The sequence below is a fragment of the Mytilus galloprovincialis genome, chromosome 6 (genome assembly GCF_965363235.1).
Source record: "Mytilus galloprovincialis chromosome 6, xbMytGall1.hap1.1, whole genome shotgun sequence".
Classification (NCBI taxonomy): Eukaryota; Metazoa; Mollusca; class Bivalvia; order Mytilida; family Mytilidae; genus Mytilus; species Mytilus galloprovincialis.
In genome coordinates, this window is record NC_134843.1 from 44,777,919 (window position 1) to 44,802,242 (window position 24,324).

The following is a 24,324-nucleotide window of genomic DNA, read 5'->3' on the forward strand; positions in this document are numbered from 1 at the left end:
AATCCGAACAAACAATCAAATAAACCAGCCATGGATTTATATCAATACAGATTACGTTTTTTGTCATTTCAATGATGACCAGTAAGATGTATATTTGATTTCATAAGCAAAGTAAGAGAAATGTACAAGTATTCGAGCTTGAATTCGATTGGTGTATTTCATTTCCTTTTGCAACACAATCAAAAAAAAAAAAACAATGAGATAAACCAGCCCTGGATTTGTATCAATACAGATTACGTTTTTTTGGCATTTAAATGATGACCAGTCAAATATATTTCAAAGCAAAGTACAAGGAATGTGCATTCATTCGAACTTGAATTCGATTGGTGTATTTCATTTCCTTTTTCAAAGAGAATCGGAAGGAGGAATTCGATAGTTCAGCCCTGGATTTTATGGGAAACCTCAATTGATATATTAAGATCACGATTAGTACATGACAAACATTGACATAAACATACTTTTAAGTAAGCAGGTTGCTACAAAGTGAAAACACAGATTCTAGTTATCCAGGAAGAAGGATGACTATAACATGTATGGTATGTGGGAATATGAATTTAATGTCATAAAAAGAAAGGAAGCCATAAAACATGTATATGACTTAATAAGTGATATTTTACCTGATTTTTACAAATTAGTTTCTCCTTAGAATCAATCAATTAACATTATTAGGATAGGTGACACGATATTAATTGTCGCATGTGACATATATTTCAATAGGTAAATAGATACAAAGTCGTCCAATGACAACTCTATGTTTCATAATATTTCATGATTCATCAACCACACTTTTACATTGTTATGTGGATGACAACGTAGGTATAGACGTCAAAAATTGAAGAAAAAAATGACTCTGTCAAAAAAAGCTCTTTCAACCTATATAAACGATTAGAAACATATATAGTTTGTATAATTTTGAACTGATCTTGGCAGGTAACAAAGGTAATCTTTAAATTTAAGCAAAAACAAAAACAAAAAAACAACCTTTTTCTTCTTTTCAGAAGGAAAAATTTACATAAAGTAAACATAAATTAAATATTTATGAGATGAAATGCCAAAAATTTGTAACAACTATATGATAGTATATTATGCACATAATTAGATGTACTTTAAATACCCATTCGAAACGGCGTTATTCGGTCTCGTTGTAACGTGTTCGCCTCGCTCAATCGATTGTGTCAATTTAACGACTTTTAAGTTTTTAATTAGGTAATTGCCTCTTCTCAGTTAAGACCTGGTCGCCTTATTTCTTCGGATAATTTCAAGAATGTCTTGATTCAAACTGTTCATCTAATTAACTAACATGTTTAAAATTCAGCTTGATGTGTCTGTATCATAGAAAGCAAGAACACATTTTCAGTTATTATCCAAACCAATACTCGCCTGGAGGGAAAAAACCAAGAAGAAGTTGAAAAGCATTAAAAATCAAAACTCAGAAAACCATTGGCAAATCTTACTACAGCTTTCTATGGGGATAGAAGCACTTTCTTACCACTTTATGCTATCGTAATGATTTTCTCATTAAGGAGAAAAGATAAAAATGTAACCTGCATATCGAATGACTATCTAAGTTCTCTTGTGACAGATTCGTGTCTTTATGTTTTTTAAGACGGGTATAAAGACACAAAATTGTCTCAGGACATCTTAGGACATTGGTGGTCATTTGGCTTGTTTGTTCAAATGTATTTGATACAGCCTTAATTTTGATTTCTTTATGCTCTGAAATTCATACTTGATTTGGCCATTAAACTTTTTGATTCGAGCATTACCAAAAAGTCTTTTGATGACGAAACGCGTGACTCGCGTACACAATTATGAGTATGAATCTTAGAGTTCTTTTTTTCTGTACCTATCATTATTTTTATCGAAATTGCATAAGACGTAAATGTCAAAAAGTTTATTTCACAATGTTGAGAATACTGTGCAAAAGCAGTGACGTTACACTAGATAATTAGAGTGTTTGCTTTTTCTAGCTATTTCACAAAATACCAACGACATAAGAAACAGCAATACACATGATGAATAGAGATATTCAGATTTGGGATTTTTGGATGAAACCAAATGTTTTTTTCTCTCTTTTTGTAATAATTCATTGAACAAAAGATTTGGTAATTTTTAATCATTTGGTTTTTTTTTTTATATACATGTATATATATTTTTTTACAGAAATATGGATTCTCATCTGTTAACAAAAATTTTGATATTAGTAAGTTCCTTGAGTGCAGTATATGGATGTTCGTGTCTCAAAGGACACCACCAGGAAGATTTTTGCAGAGCTGCCTATGGTATGTATAGTAATTAAGATCACCAGAGGTTCTTAAAATGGTTATAATCTACGAAATATTATACAAATTTGATTATATTAAAGTTCCCTGTATCGCATATACTTCATACAAAAACTTATATGCATATCATATATGCAGGTAAACTAGTTGACAATCATTTAGGTTAAATCATTTGTTCATTGAACCTTTTCACTTATGAATGATTGATTAATTGCCAGTGCTAAATGCTCCATGCATATTTAGGACGTAAACAAGTTTACATTGATTCCCATAAGTATTTTTTTCAAAGTGGCCCCACATAGATAAAGAGTGGGAAAATAAGAATGTCAGAATATGTTGGAAATGGGCAGAAAACCTTTTGCTGGAAACAAAACACTTGCTGAATCCTCATAGAGTAGTTGCCAGAGCTTGTATAGAGCGTTGTACTTTTCCCATTCCAACCTCGTGTGAGTTTTACAATGGGATGACAGAATTCATATAACTAGATTTCTATATACCGGTCAACCCTTAAAAGTGTTTCATTGGATGAGGCCATTTTATCAAACGTAGCTTAAATTCAGATTGTATCACCGTTTAAAGTCTAGATATGTCATCCAGAAAACATTTTAGACGAATTCATTATTCTATAATTCTTATATGATTTGCATATCTACAAAAACATGAATTGGATTGGTCAATTAGAATTTGTATCTTGGTTTACACTTCGATAAACCATGTTTCCGAAACTACTTTCGTAATCTATTCATGCGTGATACACATGCTTGCAGGGATCACGGAATTTTCAGCAAATTGAGATTAAAAACAAATACATTTATTCCAGTTATTTCTATTCTAATGCATATAACAAAACAAGAAATAATGCATCAAAGCTTCGAAAATGCATAAAATTAAAAGTTTGAATTTTGCGAAATTTCATGAACGATTTCAAGTTAGATAATTTACGCTATGACAAAACACGACGTCATACGAATGAAAACTTTAAAGGGAAATATTATTTCGTTACTTGTACGCTTCAAATTCGGATACTATCTCATTAAAATGAAGTTTTTGAGGTAGGTGCTATTTCATTTTAGATTCTGTTGCATTTATCAAACATTTATGGATTTTAGAAAGTCAATATGGCGTCCAACTTCCTAGTTAAGACTGTCAAACGTGCATTTGATGGTAATTATAGTAGCCACCAAACAAAACGTAAATTAAAAATCGTAAATATTTGGCTTCAGAATTATAGGGATTAAACACATTTTTTTTCTAGAGGTTATTGATGTGTAAACCGGGGCTCTTACTCACAAACTTGAGACAAAACTCCTTCGGACTTTTACTCTGTTTGTGAGTTAAACACCCCGGTTTACACATCAATAACCTCTAGAAATAATGTGTTTAATCCTATCATGTTCACTATTTTGACTCGTAGTATTAAATATTTTCACATACGTAACTTGAAAGTTGAGTTCTTTTAGGATGAAAAAGCTTGTTCATTCGATACAAAAGTAAATATGAGAAAAGTCGTCATGAATAAACCCATATTAAAAAATTGAGAGGAGCATGTGAAATAAACAATCAAATTGCACTGCTTTACAATTTGAAATGTTTTGGCGGCACAAGCGCTTGTATGAAGAAGTATTATAAGTTGCGAAAAACTTAACTTTACTAATCTCAGTATACAACATCTAAAAGACTTTAAAATTTGATTTTTTTAAACAAGGTACAAAGAACTATAACTCAGATTTATTTTGCAATTATATTCAAAAATGTTCATTGACAAATGTGTTAAGTATACTGAACTCATCTGTTCTATTCAACCTAAAAGAAACGACAGCATTGATTAGAGATTATATAACTTTTACTTACACATAGGGTTCCAGAAAAAGATTTGTCTGAGAAGTTATATTCAAGACAAAATATATGTTTTTTCATTTCCCGATTCAGTTCGAACGTTACTATGTAGCAACATTGTAATGGTTTATATATATCTCCGATATATCCCAACTGATAAAATTGTTAAAAAAACAACCTTTTCCTATCTGAATTTTCAAGATAGAAACTTGCTGTGTACTTGGGAATTTGTGAAATTAGAATTCTTAAAGATAAAGTTGAAATCATATCTTGGAATGTTTTATATAACATCATGGACTATTTGTTACACGGATGAGTACGTATACGTTTCATTTGTGGTGGTGACAATACCACGTTTCTTTTTTTTTTATTCGTGAATATTTACAGAATAGTACTATTCGCCAGATACTACCCTTGTGCAATACTATAAATGCCGGAACTGAATTGCTTCCTGTCTTAAAATCGTTTGATAATTCAAGTTATAAACAAAATGAAATTGCATTTAATGATTTTTATAAAAACTTAGTCTATATTAAAAAATACCCAAGACATATGTTTATGACACAGAAATGATTTTACTGCAATAAAATGTAGGATTATTTACCTACAACTGTCAAATTCAAGGGAATATTTTTTTCGACCTACTTTCGTATACAACCGGATGTGACGTACCATGATTTGGTGGTATTACACCTTAAAATCAACACAAAAACATGTGTTTGTCTAAATTTAGGTTTGTGTGTGAAAGGTAGTAAGTTGCCTTTAATGTCCGTTTGCTCTTTGATTGATTTTAATATCGATGACCTTTGATTTAAAACTTTTTATCATCCTCTTAAAATCTTTTATATTTTTCAGTTATTCGTGGCGATGTGATCGACTCAAATGCTCCAGTACCAGTGCTTCCAGTTGGTCATCCACAGAGGAGTATTATCTATACTGTCAGAGTAAAGAAAGTATTTAAGGTAAGTAATATTTCACAAAAAGTACATGTACATGTATAGGTAGATCGAAACAGAAAAAGCAGACAACAGTATAATAGTTAATATGCTATTAATTATCGTGCTCTACATATAATTTGGGAATAACCTAAAAAAATACTATTTTTAAGAGCCTTATTAGAATAATAAAACTTTAATTAACCAATGCTTCATGTTAAGGATAGTTACGTTGCACATAATGCAAAGGAAGCTCCTTTTCTCTTCGACACTGTGTGTATCTACTGCATCGAAACTTAACAGCTATGAATTGTCGTGATTATTTGGGTTTTCAACTGCTTTCTTTTGCTACATACGTATTGAAATAGAGTTTTATTCAAAAGTCTATGGTAAAAACAAAACGCAAATATAAAACCAGCTGATTAAGTGCATTATCAGAATATGTGAAAGTATTATAATTTTATAGTTGCTATACTTTATTATAAAAATCCTACATATTTTGATTAGACATGTTTTCCGATAATATCAAGAAACATAGAGTTGATGCAGTATAATATGTTTCTTGTTATAGGATAATACACATAGTATTTCGGAAGGAACTGTCATACACATAGAAACGAGCTCACTATGTAGTGTTACTTTAGACAAGGATGGGGATTATTTACTTGGTGGTAAGTTGATGTTATAGCAATGTTTGATATATGTATATAATAGGAGGTGTCCAAACAATCAACAAATGTCTCAAAAAATAGAACTTATTAACCAAATGAATGTTTTTCGGCCTTTATCGTTATTCTTCGTCCTGACAGTTCACTTCATGTAAAGTCTTTTGCAATTTTAAAATGAAAAGATCAATATGTCTTTAAGTAGAAAGTAAAAAATAAACAAAAATACCGATCTCCAACGAAAATTTAAGTCGGAAAGTCCGTTATCTAATTGCAAAATTAAAAGCTAAAACACATCAAACGAACTGAAAATAACTGTCATATTTCCTGACTTGGTATAGGCATTTCATGATCTATGAAATGGTGGATTAAACCTGGTTTTATTGATAATTAAACCTTTCATTTGTACGATAGTCACTTAAAATTCCGTTATATTGAAAACAATACATGTAAACATTATGCTCGAATAATCAATTAAATAATAACAAAACACACACAAAAATAAAACAGTCGTTTACTGCCTGAAAATATATTTGAACGAAATCAGAATTAATAAAATTTATGATAAATATTACATAGTCTTTTGAGATCAAACTTTGATTATAGAAAAAACTATTAACATTGTACAATCAGTTAAAAGTGTTCATATCAAATCAATCTTTTTTTCCAATTGATTAAGATTTCGACATGACAAAATTGAGAAAAAATTGTGTGACTTTTAAAAAGAACACAGAGGAATTACTTTTAAAATATTATTTGAGTGAAATAACATGGTCGACCAAGCGACAAAAGTAAATAAAGGACATGCACACAGTCTTCGGAAACAGTCATTTATTTAAACTTCTATGGGGAACCTGTGATTTGTTCAAACTCTTGGGACATCTGAAATCTACATGTATTTGAATATGTGGAGGTTAACACTAGTTTTTTTTATTAGATCTTTGTCATCCAGCTTTTAATCTAGTGTTTTATGGTTTACGAATGGTTGGAGTGTTTAATGATAATCTATCAGATTCTAGTATTGTTTAGTGAATCCTCTATGATCTTCAACTTTGTACTTGTTTGGCTTTATAACTATTTTGATATGAGCGTCACTGATGAGTCTTATGTAGACGAAACGTGCGTCTGGCGTACTAAATTATAATCCTGGTACTTTTGATAACTATTAGCAGTAAGCGTTTTACTACTATAGCTCTAGTGTAATACTATGAAATTGTTTTACTTATATGTCGTATTAAAAAAAACGTCATTAAAATGTATTAAACGTTTTTTTTCTCCATCTGTTTTAGGCCCAGGAGATGCGAATGGATTAGGAGTAGGTTTATGTGACATAGCAACCAAGTGGGAAAATATCCCTAATTGCCAGATGAACTCATTATTAAATAACTTATATAATTGTGGTTGCGAGGTAAGTTATATATATTTTAACTTGCAAATGCATAACAAAAAGAGATCAATATAAAAGCAAGAAGAAACGTGGTACAGTTGCTTATCAGTCTACTATGTTAGCAAATATAGTTCACCAGACGGAATAATACATGTGTAAGAAATACCAATACCGTAAAGAAAGTCGTAAAGGTCCCGATATGACAAAATGTTAAAAAATTCAAAGTAAAAAAAAACAACTGGACTGAGTTATGATAAAAGACAAAAAAATAAATATGACAGATTGGAACCAACGAAAACCCCTGAATTACCGAGTCTTTGAATAGTAATGAATAAATAATAATGGGTTTAACAAAATATTTATGAAAGCTCAGTCCTCCCTCTTATCTCAGAGCGACGTAACAGCACAACAAAGTATAGACTCCTAAAGTTTCAAGGGTTAGATCGGCATACAAAAGGCAAAAAAAAAGGACATCAAGCCAGAAAGTACCGATCTTAAAATTCTTACTGAAAGCTTTTTTACCACCAATTGCAACAAATGAATAAAGAAAATTTTCTAGACTGATTTTTTTCTAGAAAACAACAGTAGGTATAAAGGTAGAACCATCCAATTTGCAAAGAAAGCTTGTTATGCCATTATAAAAAAACGCATTAAACATCCGCTGTTTTAAAAATCGAACAGAATCAATTTAAAATTTATAAACATGTAGTAATTATATCATTATTCTATGAACAATTCTATTCTACAAAATTAATATGATACTTTGACTTCACTTAATCGATATTTCTCCGCTTCAAAATCGCAACCCCGTATCAAACAAAGCCAACACCCCGCATGTTGCGTTCTTAAGGTGTAATATGTTTCCATAATATGTTAACAATAAAAAATAAGCTACGTGACTGTGTCTACCTTTAACAGTATATACATGCCTCGTGTGTAAATTAAACATAACTGATGTGAGATTGTGAAGATTTTGTTGTTATATATATTATATTTTCATAATCATTGTCATTCTCTTGTGTCTGAACACTTTCAAATCTTATGGCCTTTACAGCTACATTAAACTTGAAAGAGCATTCAATCTGTTTAGAGCTATGCCTATAAAAAAAGAACATAATGTCTTTTTTGGCACAACTTTTTGGAATTTTGGATTCTCAATGCTCTTCAACTTTGTACTTGTTTGGATTTATAAACATTTTGATATGAGCGTCACTGGTGAGTCTTATGTAGACGAAACGCGCGTCTGGCGTACTAAATTATAATCCTGGTATCTTTGATAACTATTTACAGCTATATTAAAGAAGGACATGAAGTTTATTGTACATCTATAATACTCACTAAACAGGCTTTGATCCTTTACTGTTTTCAATAGCTTAAGTTTTCAAGGTTTGAACCTGGTCCATTAGATTTAGATATTTGAAAAAGACAAAATTGACGGTTCTGAATGTCTATTTACATAAAAACTACACATGTGAGGGGATTAGTCTTTAATTATCATTATTATTTGCTTTTAGATTACTACATGTACAGAAAACCAAATATGCAAGGCGTCTATTCACTCGTGTAAGATGGCGTTCCATGTAAAGGCCGTACAGAATGCTTACTGTGCCCGAAGTAAATTTAGGAGGCGGTGTCATTGGAAAACATGTCCGTCTGCTCAGAATATTTTCAGAAGTTACATTAACGTCATTGAACGTTGAAATATGAGAATTCAAATGATAACATTATTTAGTTAGTCCCAATATTTATAATAGTTTTACAAACATTGATTGTTAATTATAAATTTAGAGAATATTTTTTTTATTCCTATGTCTTAAATAAACAGGTAGAAACCACTGTAATTATATTTTATTTTTCGTCATCATGCGTGAGGTATACAATTTTACACAAATGTATATTTTTCTTTGGATTTTATGTTGTTTTATTGCGGTCTGAATGTCGTATACCCAACAACTTCAAATTTAACTGGTAGTACAATTATTCTATTGCCATATAAAGCATAAAAAAGGTTAATGATATTGTACACATAGGTATAGAAAGATGTGGTATGAGTGCCAATGAGACAACTCTCTATCCAAATAACAATATATAAAAGTTAACAATTTTAGAGTAAGGTAAGGCCTTCAACACGGAGCCTTGGCTCACACCGAACAACAAGCTATAAAGTTTAAAACTATGCTATTCTGTATTGTTGTCTATTTTTTGCGGAGAGTTTTATCATGTCGAATTCCAAGGAATTCTTACTTACTTCAAAAGGAAAGTAGATTGACTTCTACAAAAGAGGGACGAAAGATACCAAAGGGACAGTCAAAGTCATAAATCTAAAACAAACTGACAACGCCATGGCTAAAAATGAAAAAGACAAACAAACAACAGCACACACGACACAACATAGAAAACTAAAGAATAAACAACACGAACCCCACCAAAAACTAGGGGTGATCTCAGGTGCTCCGGAAGGGTAAGCAGATCCTGCTCCACATGCGGCACCCGTCGTGTTGCTTATGTGATTACAAATCCGGTAAATAGTCTAATTCGGTAGGTCACATTCATGAAAGGGAAGGGGATTGTAGTTACGACGTAAGGAACATATCCGATATCATTTGTGAAACGGTTATTCCATAACGGTCAACCAACTCGTGATGGCGTCCGTAAAATTTACGAAGGGATGATTTCAACTTCACCATTTGGAACTCTTGGTTTAATAGCTTCCTTGTGAGCAGCAACCCTCTATCAAGAAAATCATGATAGGAAATGCAAGCACGGGAATATCGTATCAATTGGGAGATATATACTCCGTATGCAGGTGCTGCTGGAATGTTGCTACTAAGAAATGGAAAGTTCACAATTGGAAAGCTGAAATCAACTATTTCATGTCTTGTTAACGATACAAAAATGCCAAAATGTAAACTTAGCTATAACACTAGAAGTTTTATAGACCAAGACATGATCGACAATTATTTAAGAACTTTCAGGATGAGGTGAAAAAGTAAAAATATACCAAGAAAGGATAACCCATAGGTTGAGACACGGTTGCTACAATGTATGGCCAAAAGACAAACAGTAATCCACAAAACACCATACACGTCTAACGTGTTAAATATCAAACAACGCGAACACCACTAAGATAAAGGTTATCTCATGAGCATTGGAAGGGTATGCAATTCCTACTCAAATAGTGACACAAGAGGCATATAAATGACAAATACTGATGATATATTTATCAAGAATCAAAGGAGAGGAAAGTGTTATTAAAAGTTCTCGTTTGACCTTTATAAATGAAGTGTATTTTACAGTTATGAGTAGGTACTAAACTATTAAGTGGAACCCATTCGTTTAAATAGATTAGTTAATGAAGCAATATATAGGGTGGATGTATAAATTGGAATGTTCCGAATCTGGCCTATTTTTATTGAGAACAGTGTGTAAACGAAGGGTTTAACGAAATACAATCCTGAAGGTTTCAGAATTTCACAAAGAATATTTGCTATTAAATAGAGTGGGACAATACCTGTACCTTATATTATGTATTTAGGATTGAAATGTCTTGGACAGTTAACAGTTTGATAAAAAAAAAAACTAACTATTAGTAAGGATAAATTTCTGTAAATTTTGATTGTTATAACTACTATTGTGGTCGCGGGCAGCAATGAAGAGACATTTAATTTTAAAATGCGCACCTAGAGCACCAGAACTGATACTGTTAGTGGTGTTATAAATGGTCAAAATGTTTACATTTTTAACTGTTTGAATTTTTGAAATGCTAAGGATTTTCTACCTCAGGTGTATTTTGAAAAACCCTTTTTTCGACAATATACTTTATAGGTCCTTATTAGTTTGATTCGACCGTCAGTGATGAGTCTTTTGTAGACGAAACGCGCGTCTGGCGTACACGATTTTAATCATGACTTGAATATTAATGAGATAGAAAGAATGAAGTCGCTTAAAATGATTCATTTGTTAAAATCTTACATTTTTACACGAACATTTCTGGTTAGTATTTTGACGGTTTTTACTCCTTTTCTCGTGTTTTATTCTCTAAACATCAACTGACAAACACAGTTGAAATGAGACATCTTGGGGTGTTATTTATAGACGGTTGTTACATTTTCTGTATTTTTGAGATCGAAATATATCGGAATACAATCCGACCTTTTCCACTGTTAAAGAGTTAATGTGAGGTCAATATCATGTAATAATTGATATTAAGATGATACAAATGATCTTCTGCTTGTATAGATTTCAAAAATTCATCTTCTTGTTCTGTTCTCTTTTTCACTGCTTTTCGATTTAACCGGATTGAGGTGTAAAAGCTAAATTTTGAGCATTAATTCAAAATAGACCTTTGATAAAAAAAAAAACGAGAATGGAACCGGGAAATCTGTCAAAGAGAGAACAACACGACCAAAGATCAGACACCAGCCCAGAACTCTATCTCATCTTGAAAGTATGATTTTCCTTTTAATGATTATGAAAAATAATAATTTGATTTGACATTGGTATAGATACAATACATTTATTTCTGTGACTTAAATGTTGCTCCCGTGTTTCATTAAACTTTGCTTGGTTAACATGTCATTAATGGATTTTCGTTTTTCTGAGGTACAAAAAATGTACTTAATAATAAAACAAGCATAAAAACCTGACACCGAATATCCTGTCATTCCACAAGAGGAATGTAATAATAAGTAGAATTGGGAAGCACGCATATTAACGTTTTGTATTTACGTTTCCTAATCTATTTTCTACATTAAAAAATGTTTATTCTGCAGGAGACTATACATAGTAATATGTAGCTTGTCTTGAATTCCTTATACCGTAAAATATTAAGATGAGCATACAAAAATAGAACATTTTATTAATGATACGACTATCCCTGTTTTTTTTCTGTAGAGATGGATTAACATTTTTAAGGAAAGTATGAAATGTATTTCACATTATAGATTCTTATGAAAATGTAGTGCATATTCATTGTTTAGGCATATATATGAAACCATAAATAAACAAAATCTTATTTTTTCAAGAATGAAGACATATAAATAGCATGTTTTTTTTCTATCAATAGACAAAAACGTACATGCAAACACACAAAAAAAGAAAAATACTGCAATAGACAGGCGAAAGATACCATAAGTACATTCTATCTCATTAGTAAAAACAATACAGAACTTAACCATACAAAATACTGTACTTTTAAATCTTTTAAAAGTGAAAGTTTTGCCTTATCATAGGAATTGCAATTTGCACTTAAAGTGATACCTAAACACCAAATAAAGAAACTGGTTTGAATTAAATTAATTTTTTTAAAGCATTTAGTAAAAACTCTCTATGGGAAGATACAACACTTTTCTCTGCCGGTAGTCATTATTATAATTTTTGAAACGAATACAAGGCGCAATATTAACTTCGGATGATATATGGGAACGTATGCATAAAAACATTAAACTTCGTTGTTACTTCAACAAATATTACACTTAGAATTATCGTAGTGGACAGTTTTTATTCATATTTTGTAATTTCATTCATCAAACATATAGTGTATATATACACGGTAACAATAACATATCTTTCTGTGTTATCTAAACGATGTTTGATATATTTGCTGTTGAAATACTCATGAAATATATCTGATGTACGGTAAAATAATGCTTTTTCTACTGTTTATGAGTAAATTTGATGTCAATATCATGTAACGATTGTTAGTTACAATGATAAAAAACAAAATATCATTTTATAATACCTGTATAATTCACCTTCTTGTCCCTTTACCTTTTCAGTCATTGCTTTCTGATTTAACCGGATTGGGATGTAAAAACTAAATTTTGTGCGTTCAATCAATTCTAAAAGCAGACCTTCCATAGAACTCTATCTGGACTTGAAAGTAAGATTGTCTCTTAACTGACCATAATAAACATATTTTTTGATTGACACTGTTAAAGATACAATACATTTATTTCTATGACAGAAATGTTGCTCCCGTGTTTCGTAAACCTTTGCTTTGTATTAATTTTACAATAGATGTCTGGTTCAATGCTACTAATGGATTTTCGTCTATATGAAAAACAAAAAAATGTACTTTATAATAAAACCACCATTAAAGATTGAAACCGAATATCCTGTCATTTCACAAATAGAATATAAAAAGGGTAGAATTGGGAAGCATGCATATTAACGTGTTGTATTTTGCGTTTCCTGATCATTTTTTTTCTACATTAAAACATTGTATATTCTGATGGATACTAGGAATAGTACCATTTAGCCTGTCTTGAATCCCTTGTTCCGTGAAATACTATGATCAGCATACAAAAATAGAACATTTTATTAATGATAAGACTATCCCTGTTTTTCTGAAATGAATTAACATTTTCAAGGAAATCTAAAGTGTATTGCATATTAAATGTTCTGATAGAAATATAATGCATACTCGATCTTAGGGCATAGCAGTGAAACATAAATAAGCACTTATCTATTCAAGAATGAAAAAATCTAAGGATTTCTGTTATTTTATCATTTTCACTAACAATCATTATGACAGTAAAAAACAATCAAATACCACATATATTTGCTGCTATATGAATGATTGCGGAAAGAAGCACCACACACACAGCAACAGACTAAGCATTAGACAAAATCCGATGAGAACAACCAATATAGCATCAAAACCAAATACATGAATTTGGGATAGAAAAGTACCGTGACACGTCTTATAGTAATGTGAATTCACACTCAAATATAGAAGAAGACAAACGACACAACGGAAACACAACGTAAAAATGTTACACACACAGAAACGAACTATGATATAACAATGGCCATTTTCCTGACTTTGTACAGGACATTTTTAAAGAAAAAAATGGTGGGTTGAACCTGGTTTTGTGGCATGCCAAACCTCACACTTTGATGGCATTGTTAAATATAACATTAAAATGACAACATAATAATATAGGACTACAATACAAATAAATAGGAGAATGTATTAGGCAAAGAAACACATGAATAATAGATAACAAAAGGCATCAGGTTTGAAATTCAATACGTCAAAAACGCGCCTCGTTTACACGAGACATACCAGTGACGCCCAGATATAAAAGTTCGAAAGTCAAAATCAGGGGTACAAAGTTTTACAGCTCTGAGGATCAAAAGTTGAAAGAAGGTTGTGCCAAATACGGCTAGGGTTTTCTGCTTGTGATGAGAACATCCTTATTATATAGAACAATTTATGCTATTGCAAACAGAAAATACATTATACAAATATAAAATCGATTGTAATAAATTATAAATCGATACTTAAGGCCATATATTCAGCCTTGAAATGATTGCAACACTTCTTTTTTATTTAAGAATGTATGATTTTTATTTGTATATAATATCTATTTACTACATGAAATTTGTAACTGTTATATATTTTCTAATGGTACATTCAACTAATATGACTATACGATGTAAATATGTTGTATTTTTCCTTGCTTGTTTTCCCTTTCTCGTATTATTATTATCTTAATACTTGTATTGTATATGAGAGACTCAGGGAAGATTAGTAATTATAACAAACTGTGTTTACCCTCTTAAATAAATAATTTATTATTATTATCATTAAAGTGACAACTTTTTTTTTAAATAGACAAAAAAAGTGTCTGCTTATTTAAATAAAAAAGCAAAATACTTCAAACCGTGTTATCCAATCTTTCAAAAGTGAAAATTTTGCATTTTCATAGAATTGCAAATAGCAGTTAAGTTAAACTTAAACGCCAAGTAAAGAAACAGATTTGATTGAATAAAAGCATTAATAACAAGAATGTGTCGATAGTACACGGATGCCGCAATCGCACCATCATTTTCTGTGTTCAGTGGACCATGAAATGGGAAAAAATCAGAACTCTAATCACGAAAGATCATATCATAAGGAACATGTATACTAAGTTTCAAGTTGTTTAGACTTCAACTTCACCAAAAACTACCTCGACCAAAAAATTTAACATGAAGCGGGACAGACGAACGACAGGACAAACGAACGGACGGACAAACGAACGAACGAAGAGACGAACGGACGCACAGAGCAGAAAACATAATTCCCATAAATGAGGCATAAAAATCACTCTATTGAGAGAAACAATTTATTTCTCTGTCGGTTGACATTAACATTGTTTAGGAAACTGATGCAGGTGCAAGATTAACTCAAGTGTTATGGATATTTCAGATAATATATGGGACCGTATTTCAATCCTGGTATATATGATGAGTTTATAGGCATAAAACATTTAGCTTCTTTGATTCATCGAAAAGTATTTCACTAAGACTTATCAGAGTAAATGAAGGCACACAATCATTATGTTTGCACTTATAAGTAAGTTAAAATTTAAGTTTGAACATCATTGGAACATTTCTTTACTCTAATAATTTAACAAATGGCACTACCTACCCATATGACATTTAAGTATGACACAATTTCTTAACAATGCAGGCTTGTGCAATCAATGTTAAGTTGAATGATAAAGGTTGTCAATTTTTACGACACTAACTGAACCGATAAAGATATCCGAATGAAAGCCAAGTTTTTGGTAAAAAACAAAGGTATAATGAGTTTGAAATGAGAAAACATATTTATTTCTGCTAATAACGTTCTTATCTCATAGCCAACATCTTTGTACTTTAACGATTCATTTATAAGCACATAGCTAGTATAAGAAAATTTAATTATAGTGCTCCAGTTTATTATATATAAGCACATATAAGGGAAATAATAGCATGACTTATAAAAGTTCCAAAATAGTGAGTATCATTCTTGTCAGAATGTAGAGTTAGGAAATGAAACAATATACAAACAAAAATTACAATAAAATAGTTCAAGAGGATGTAGAAGCTGATCATTCCTTTTCCTACGAGACCACATACTTCCGACTGATTGCAAGACAAAACGAAAATAAACTGTATAACAAAGGTTACAATCCTGAATGACCATTTGAGGTGACAGCATGTATAGGGTTACATCATTTAAGTTCAAGAAAAGAAAAAGTAATGGACAGTAAAAATTGATAAAAATGTGTTATACAAAATAAAAAAGGATCTAGAAATTAGCTTCTATAATGATTATACTTTATTTTTTGATAATTACGAAGTATATGGGTTTAGTTGTAAATTGTTTCTAAATGTTGAGTTCCTAAGTACTAAATCATTACTTAGTGACTTACAGTTCACTATAAGAAGTGTTACTTATACCATGTACAATCCCATTGTGATTCTATATTACGCTTCTATTTAGAATTACATCATGCAGCATAATATTATGCTTCTCTAAAATCAAATTTATAGTTTCAATATTCATAAACAGTTTTTCTTGACCAAGTTATGTTGTAATTCGTTTAGAAGAATTTCGGTTAAATATTACGTGAGTTCTTCTGTTAATACATTGTATTTTTAGGTTCACGTGTTTCAATAATTAAAATATGAAATATCAGAAATTTTAAATATCTTCTATAATATTATTTCAATATTATATGTTTTATTGGGATGAAATGATGAAAACGAATTAAACTGCAACAGAATCTACAAAAAAAAAAAGTTCCAAGTTTGATCATTTTTAAAGTATAAAGTTAGACATGTACAACAGGAAAACTATGTCTACATTGCACTTTATCATACATCCAACAAATAACAGAGTTTTAACACTAAATTTTACCCGTAAAAAACCAAAACCCAATTTTTCCTTTATTACATTTAAAGTATTGGCATTTCAGTAACACCTGTATATCTTTATTGATTTTCGGTTGCTTAATGTCCTACTACATATGAAGTATAGTTATATAGATAGTATTTTAATTAACGTAAATATATAGTAAGAGTTTTTCCCATACTAGAGGGCAACATATAATTATTCCTTCAACCAAATGCAAAATGTTAATACACTAACCGCTATAATTTAAGAAAACCTTTTTTTTGTATCAATATTCATTTATTCAATTCTTGTAAAAGAGAGGCTGAAAACATCATATTAGAACACATGAGTCGAAGTCTGACTAGCAACACCTTGGTAAGAAACGAAAATAAAGAAAGAACAAATTACAGCCTACAAAACACAACATAGAAAACTAAAGACTGAGCAACACGACTCCCCAAAAGGCTGAGTTGATCTTAAGGGATCGGGAAGTGTAAACAGACCGTGCATCACTTTGGGCACCCGTCAAAAGCAAAAATTTTCATATACGATTTAGAAAATTACGGGTCTTTCTTCAGACTTGCCTGTACCGCATTATGTTTAGTTAGTTAAATAAAATAAATCTGCCAGTTCGTCTCCCAAATGATGAGCAAGGAAAATAATCCCAGCTTACATTACGTAAAAAATGGATTGTCCCCTCGTCGTAGTCACAGAAGAGACAACAGAGGCTTGAACTATCCTTTATCTTCACAATCTGCTCTATAAACTATGTACTTATATGGAAAAAATCAAAAATATGTGACTTCGTTAATCTCATCTCGAACATTAGAAATTAAACATAGTACAGGTACATCTAAATCTGATTGATATGTCGACTTGCACCCACCTAGGCCTAGTAGTCTATAGTTAGGATCACTGGATTTTAACTATCGTAAATAATACTTCAACCTTACTTCTGGGCAAGGTTAGTTATCCGTTGGGCAGAGTGGATAGTGTTTTACTCTTCGTAATGAAATGTTTGGTCATGTTGATGTCTGTTCTCCGTCTTATGCTTTTTATCTCATCTCAGTACCTTTTTAATATTGTTTTATACAATACATATAATATTCTTTAGACTGACACTTGGGCAATCTTAATTCTAAGCCTGCTCTTCTTTGGTCAGTTAATTTCAAAACTCACCTTGTCTCACATTTTCATTTTTATATATAACATTTAAAACATGGAACAAATTATTTGAAGTAGTCTTTCCAGATCCTTCTTACTCAGTATTGTTTTAAAAGAAAATATCCAATTACTGTCATACTGTTTACATGCATCCTTCATAGGGTTCCCCTATAAACGAACAAGACATACTACGTCAAGGATCATCAACTATCAATTACTATTAGCACATTATTAGTTTATTGGGTCGGTTTCTATCTTCATATGTTATCTGCTTAATGAATGGCTTCTTTTGTCTGCTCGGTGATTTCACTACGGAAAATAATGACAAAAAGGATGTTTCAACTAGCTGGGATGATAGACACTGCAATCATTACCTTAAATTAAATTCTAGCAATATCAGCAGATTCAGTTAACTTAAAAGAAGCAAAAATACAAATAAATACATTCAGAGGAAAGTCAGCATTAAACAACCAAAAAGACTAGGAAATTTAAAATAATTTCCAAAATATTGTGGAATAAAACTATCTCACCTGTGCCTAGTTTTACCCCCGTTTTTATGGAATCCGGTTTGCTCAGTTTTAGTTATCTTTGTAATGTTTTAATGTTTTGCAGTTTTTTTTTTGTTTTTTTTTTCATTTGTCCATTGTCTATACACTTGATTGATTTAATTACCCAATTCTTACTAAAAAAATATAGTTTTGCTATAGAATGAACACATATCTGGAATGTTTACTTCATCTGTCGTATAAAAATATTTATTTTTTTTTTTATAAAAGTTTGATCATATTAAAAGATGTATGTTGATACTTTAGGATAACATACAGTTATCCTTGTATTTTTAACATTTTTTTCACTTATTTCCCTTGCCTATAAATTTATTCGGAACTTTAAAAAAACATATTTTGTGTCAATAATCTCGATTTGTTTTTTAGTTTCTTTAGGGCAAGGTATATGGGGTTTGTTCTCCTAAATTGTGTACTGTGACCTGCATCCAAAAGCCATATTAGTGGTGAAGTAAGACATATGGAATTTTTATCTTGAATAATAATGATCGGACTTTAAAAAAAGACAATTGCATCAGATGGTATCGGATAGTCTATATTTAAAATTAGCGTATATAGATTTTTCTATGCTAAAATAGTAGATTTCAAACTACAATTTTCCAAAACAATCATTCTAGATAACGATACCATTGAATAATTTTTTTTGGCAAATAATACATGAAAAAATGATTTTTTTTTTGTGTAACTATATTTCATTTTGAAAATATTTAATTCCTTCAAAACATGAGAGAACTTGATTTATAAGTTGAATTCGGGGTTTGTTTTGGCTTTCAGTAACAGCGACTATACTTAAATCGATACCTTTTGTCTTTAGTCCTTTTGTCATTTGCTTTTGTACTCAGTGTCGATCTGATGAAACAAGCCCTTTCAGACAGATTATACATTTTGTTCTTGTGTTGTAACACCATTGTTCTAGGTAAAGAATAAGCGCTAACAAACATTTTGAGACGTAAACATCGCCACATTCTTTATTTTTTCTCCGTAAACAGGTTGTCATTGTTTTATGGGTATAAAAATTTCATATTTGTATTCAATTCATTGAATATATCAGTTTGATTTTTTTCTCTTTTGAAATGTTTCACATTTTGACATTTTGGTGACTTTAAAGCTAACTACTAGCATGTGATAAGAGATTGCTCGTATTTTGAAAGCCGACTATTGATCTGTATTTGTTCAGAGCTTTATACTTTGGATTGCAGATGGTTGCCTTATTTATGTTTTTGTTCCCATTAATAAATCAACATTACGACAGCTAACAGCAGACAATTAATATCAAATAGCTCACTTTTCACAATTCACTGAATTGTTTCACATTTGTCATTTTTTGGCTTTTAATAGCTGACTATGCGGTATGGGCTTTGTTAATTGTTGAACGCCATATAGAGACCTATACAATTGTAGTTGTTGATTTATGTGTCTTTGACTCTTGTTGTGAGTTTTCTAAATGGCAATGATTCCACATCTGCATTTTATATTCACTGTCTAATACCTTGAATGTGTTATATATAAAGAAAATCTGACATGATTGTAAAAATACTCAGAATATCAAGATGTCTTAAATTTCAAATAAAAGCTTCAAATTTGCCAAAATAAGAGTTGTCTTATTATTTTATTTGGAATGAGCCACCACTTTACCCAGTAATATTTTGACGTTAGATGATTAAACAAAGATTTTGATATAAGTTTTATATTTTTGGATGCAAAAAGGTGTTTCATACTGGATGGTGTCAAAAGCATTTTCTAAATTTACCAATATTGGCCAGCTAACATGTTTTGAAACCATTTGAATATGTACAGTCAGGGAATACAACGTGCTCTCATTTCAGCTGTTCGTTTGAAATGTCTTTGAAACACTCCTCAATATAAATAAAAAGAGAAAATAGGCACATCCTGATTAAACAGTATCCAAAAAGGTGGGCATTACCCGATCATTATACGATCTTCACTATGTGCCAAGACCTAATTGACCTTAGTCTACACATATTGTGTCTGTATACTTGCGATATGATGTTGGCGTTTGTTCATTAATGAATATCGTTCTAAAACCTCCTGACGTCTATTTGGTGAACAAACGTTGTTTTGTTGTTTCATCGCCTAAGGACTTATCAGGGATGTACATTGAAATGCAGAATAAAGTATGTCAGTTGAAGACGCTAGGGAACAACAATTCATTAAATTAGTTAAAAAAACACTCCTCCCAAAAAAATAACAACATAAAAAAAACTTGATGTGCAAATCCTTCTAAAAATGTAGGAGGTGAGTAGCACTAGTTTAAAAAATCAAAATAAAAGAGGATTTTCTACATTATATTTGGTAACTTCTATTTATATGTGCTAACCATTCCCCGTCAGAATGGAACATTATAAAGAGAATACTTTAACATTTAATCATTATTGACTCTGAAGTCGTATGTTTTCTTTTAATAGTTTTCCCCGTCTAGCATCAACTTTCAAGACAGCAATTTGAAAGACTACTGATACCTTAAAAATTACATTCAAGAATATGTTTCTTAATGGGTTTTTTTATCAATCCTTAAGATGGTAGTTGCTCTTTAACCTTGTTGAGATTGTAAAAATTATTAATGTTCAGTCGCTACTGACAAATTGATCCCAAATATGTTATGAACAAATACGCTTAATGTTTATAAAAGGTAAATTTGTGTTTACTCTCTGCCATTTTCTCTTTATTCTTATTTTTTTTACCTGTCGTTAAATAATTTTGACAGCCATAGCGACATAGATACAAAATTTGATGTTTCTTTTGCTATATTTTCTTACTAAGTAAATCTGTAGGTTTCTTTATCTTTCTTGCATCTTCCTGATTCATCACTTCTTAGATACAAGTAAACTCATCACATAAATAAATCTCTGCTTGTCAAATCATTTTAGGATTTTGAAAAGTGTAGACAAAATTGCTTGTATTGTCACTGTGTTGTTTTTGGTAAATATTCAAAAAGACGGTGCGCGATCATTGTCACTGGAACACGGTATAACATCATGTTTTGCATGTTTGCTATTTCTGCTCAATTCTGTCGTGAATCTCATTTACATGTAAACTTTTTGAACCGTGTCCTAGACTTTTCATACGGGCATATTATTATATCTCAACACCTTGATTTGACATTTATGTCATTATTTAAATAAAGGCAACAGTAGTATACCGCTGTTCGAAACTCATAAATCGATAGAAAAAAAAACAAATCCGGGTTACAAACTAAAACTGAGGGGAAAGCATTAAATATAAGAGGGGAACAACGACACAACATTGAAATGTAACACACACAGAAAAGAACTAAGCATTAGACAGAATCCGATGAGAATAACAAATATAACATCAAAGCTAGATACATGAATTTGGGATAGAAATGTACCGTGACACGTCTTACAGTAATGTAAATTCACACTCAAATATAAGAGGAAAGAAAAACGACACAACAGAAACATAACGTTTTTAAAATGTAACACACACAAAAACGAACTTGTAATGCCCGTATGAAAAGTCTAGGACACGGTTAAAAAAGTTTACATGTAAATGAGATTCACGACAGAATTGAGCAGCAATAGCAAACTGTTTCCTCTAAACTAATAAACATCAGATATCAAACGTCTGGCTATGGAACGGGTTCAACTTTTGCCAACAGTTGCTCCTTCTCATGTAGTCCCCGCTTTATTTTGTTTTACGGCTTGTTAAATCCACTACCAATCTAACTTCTTTAAATGTTTAGTTGCAATCTTAGTTTTATAATAATAACATGACTTTATGACGAGAAATTTAGAGTAAAGGTCGATTTTGTAAGTCGTGCTATGGTAAATATTTTATACTCTTGTTTTTCCTTTTTGGTAATGTGCTTTATCAAATGCTTTTTGTGTTCATGTTACATATTTGTTTTATAATGATTAACACATTATTGACTGCTGTACCCTACTTTTGACATCTCAGCCTCTTAAGTCTGTTTGTTTTGTTCACACATCATTGACAATATAATGAAATTTTATTCGACGGTTATACAAGAGAGTGGTTTAGCTAGCTATAAAAAGAAGTTTAATCCATACATTTCTACATAAGAAGATGCATGTACCAAGTAAAAAAAAAGACAGTTGTTATCCATTTGTTTGATGTTTTTGATCTTTTGAACTTGCCATTTGATTACGGACGTTCCCTGTTTAGTTTTCCTCGGAGTTCGGTATTTTTGTTATTTTACTTTTTTTCTATTTCAACACTGCAGAAATCTAAAACTTGTTTGAGCTGTCTCTCGGAAAGAATTATGATTCAAAATTACAAATGTACATTTTCCTCTTTTTAATTTGAATATCCGTTTGGTATTTTTTAGCACATCTTCAAAGATACTAGGCTTATAACTATGAGTACTATTTACACTAGTGCGAGATTCGTCTTTTTAATCTCAAAAGTTGAAAGACCAAATTGAATACGAAGTTGAACAAAACGAAAAACAAAAATTAAGAAAACATAAAATAAATACATTTGGGTAGAAAACCTTAGAATTTCGAATAATTTAACATCTAAATAAAAAAATGTATATTGAAAAAAATCAAATATCAACATTAGGAGGACAAACTGGGCAGTTTTTTTTACTTTGGTGTCGAAACGTCCTTCCATCAGCAGTGGTTGTAAAACCAATAAAAAAGGACAGGCTTATAATTTAGTTTCGTCTTTATAACTTTGTACTTGTTTGGCTTTATAACTATTTTGATCTGAGCGTCACTGATGAGTCTTATGAAGACGAAACGCGCGTCTGGCGTATTTAATTATAATCCTGGTACCTTTGATAACTATTATATGATATATGATATAAGTGGCGTTCCAATCAAAACAATTAAACGGCCAAATAAAAAACAAAGTTGAGGTTCATTGAATCCTTACATTTCAGAAAAACTTCATACTTAATTTGGCCTTTTTAATTTTTTTTATTCGAGCGTCACTGATGAATCTTTTGTAAACAAAACACGCATCTGGCGCAAATACAAATTTCAATCCTGGTATCTTTGACGAATTTATATACATGAAATAAAACAAAATTAATTACGAAATACCACTTTCTATACCCCTTCCCTTTTTGTAAAGCTGCCATCATAACTGACTTTGTTTTCTTCATTTATTCCATATATGTATTATGATATTTCATTGGAAAAGTTAAATCATTCAATACTTTTTCATATATGTATATTCAAATATATATACTTCGTCTCAACGCCTAAAAAGTGTACACAACAACACCAATAACAAAAAAGGAACTATAAATGTAAATATTTATAAATATTTCGGATAACAGATATCCTACATCTGTATGATTGTGATGTTAAATGAATCATATATCAGTCTGCTAAGATTAAACTATAACAATCTTGAAATTTATAAAAGTCCAACCAACATCAAGACGCTTGCACAATTCTAAAAAATTGTGAAACACGACGTAGGTTATATGGCTAACTACAACAGAGAGTTCAAATATATGCTTTAAATAAAGATATAATGTGAAATATGAACTAGTACAATTCTAAAACTTTAACGATGATGACAGTTGTGATGTTACAAGAACGATTGCGTCAATAAGAATTCCAAATAAACAGCACTGAACGATCTAAATTTGTGTATATTTCAAATTTGACAACGGTAGAGTAGTTACAACAGAGTCTGCGTATTTAAACATCGCAAAAAACGGCCGTTAATATATAATAATAATTTTTTACTTAGGTTAATTAGTTAGTAGACCAAGCAGAGTTGTGGTCAATGATTGTAATGGTCAGTCGATTGAGATCTGCCTTAGTGTGGCCAGGGCATCTTGAATGTCGACTGAAAGGGAGGTCTGGCTTGCATTGGTA

General features: G+C 30.9%; 1 protein-coding gene across 1 annotated transcript; it reads left to right on the forward strand.

Annotated features, from left to right (window-relative positions):
- The first annotated feature begins 874 nt into the window (after nucleotides 1-874).
- On the forward strand, nucleotides 875-8,946 carry LOC143079688 (metalloproteinase inhibitor 4-like). The gene is made up of 6 exons (XM_076255176.1): nucleotides 875-939; nucleotides 2,164-2,282; nucleotides 4,974-5,080; nucleotides 5,625-5,724; nucleotides 7,008-7,126; nucleotides 8,620-8,946. Exons 2-6 carry the CDS (start codon nucleotides 2,168-2,170, stop codon nucleotides 8,803-8,805), a joined length of 627 nt encoding a protein of 208 aa, XP_076111291.1. The 5' UTR covers nucleotides 875-939; nucleotides 2,164-2,167; the 3' UTR covers nucleotides 8,806-8,946.
- Nucleotides 8,947-24,324: the final 15,378 nt, after the last annotated feature.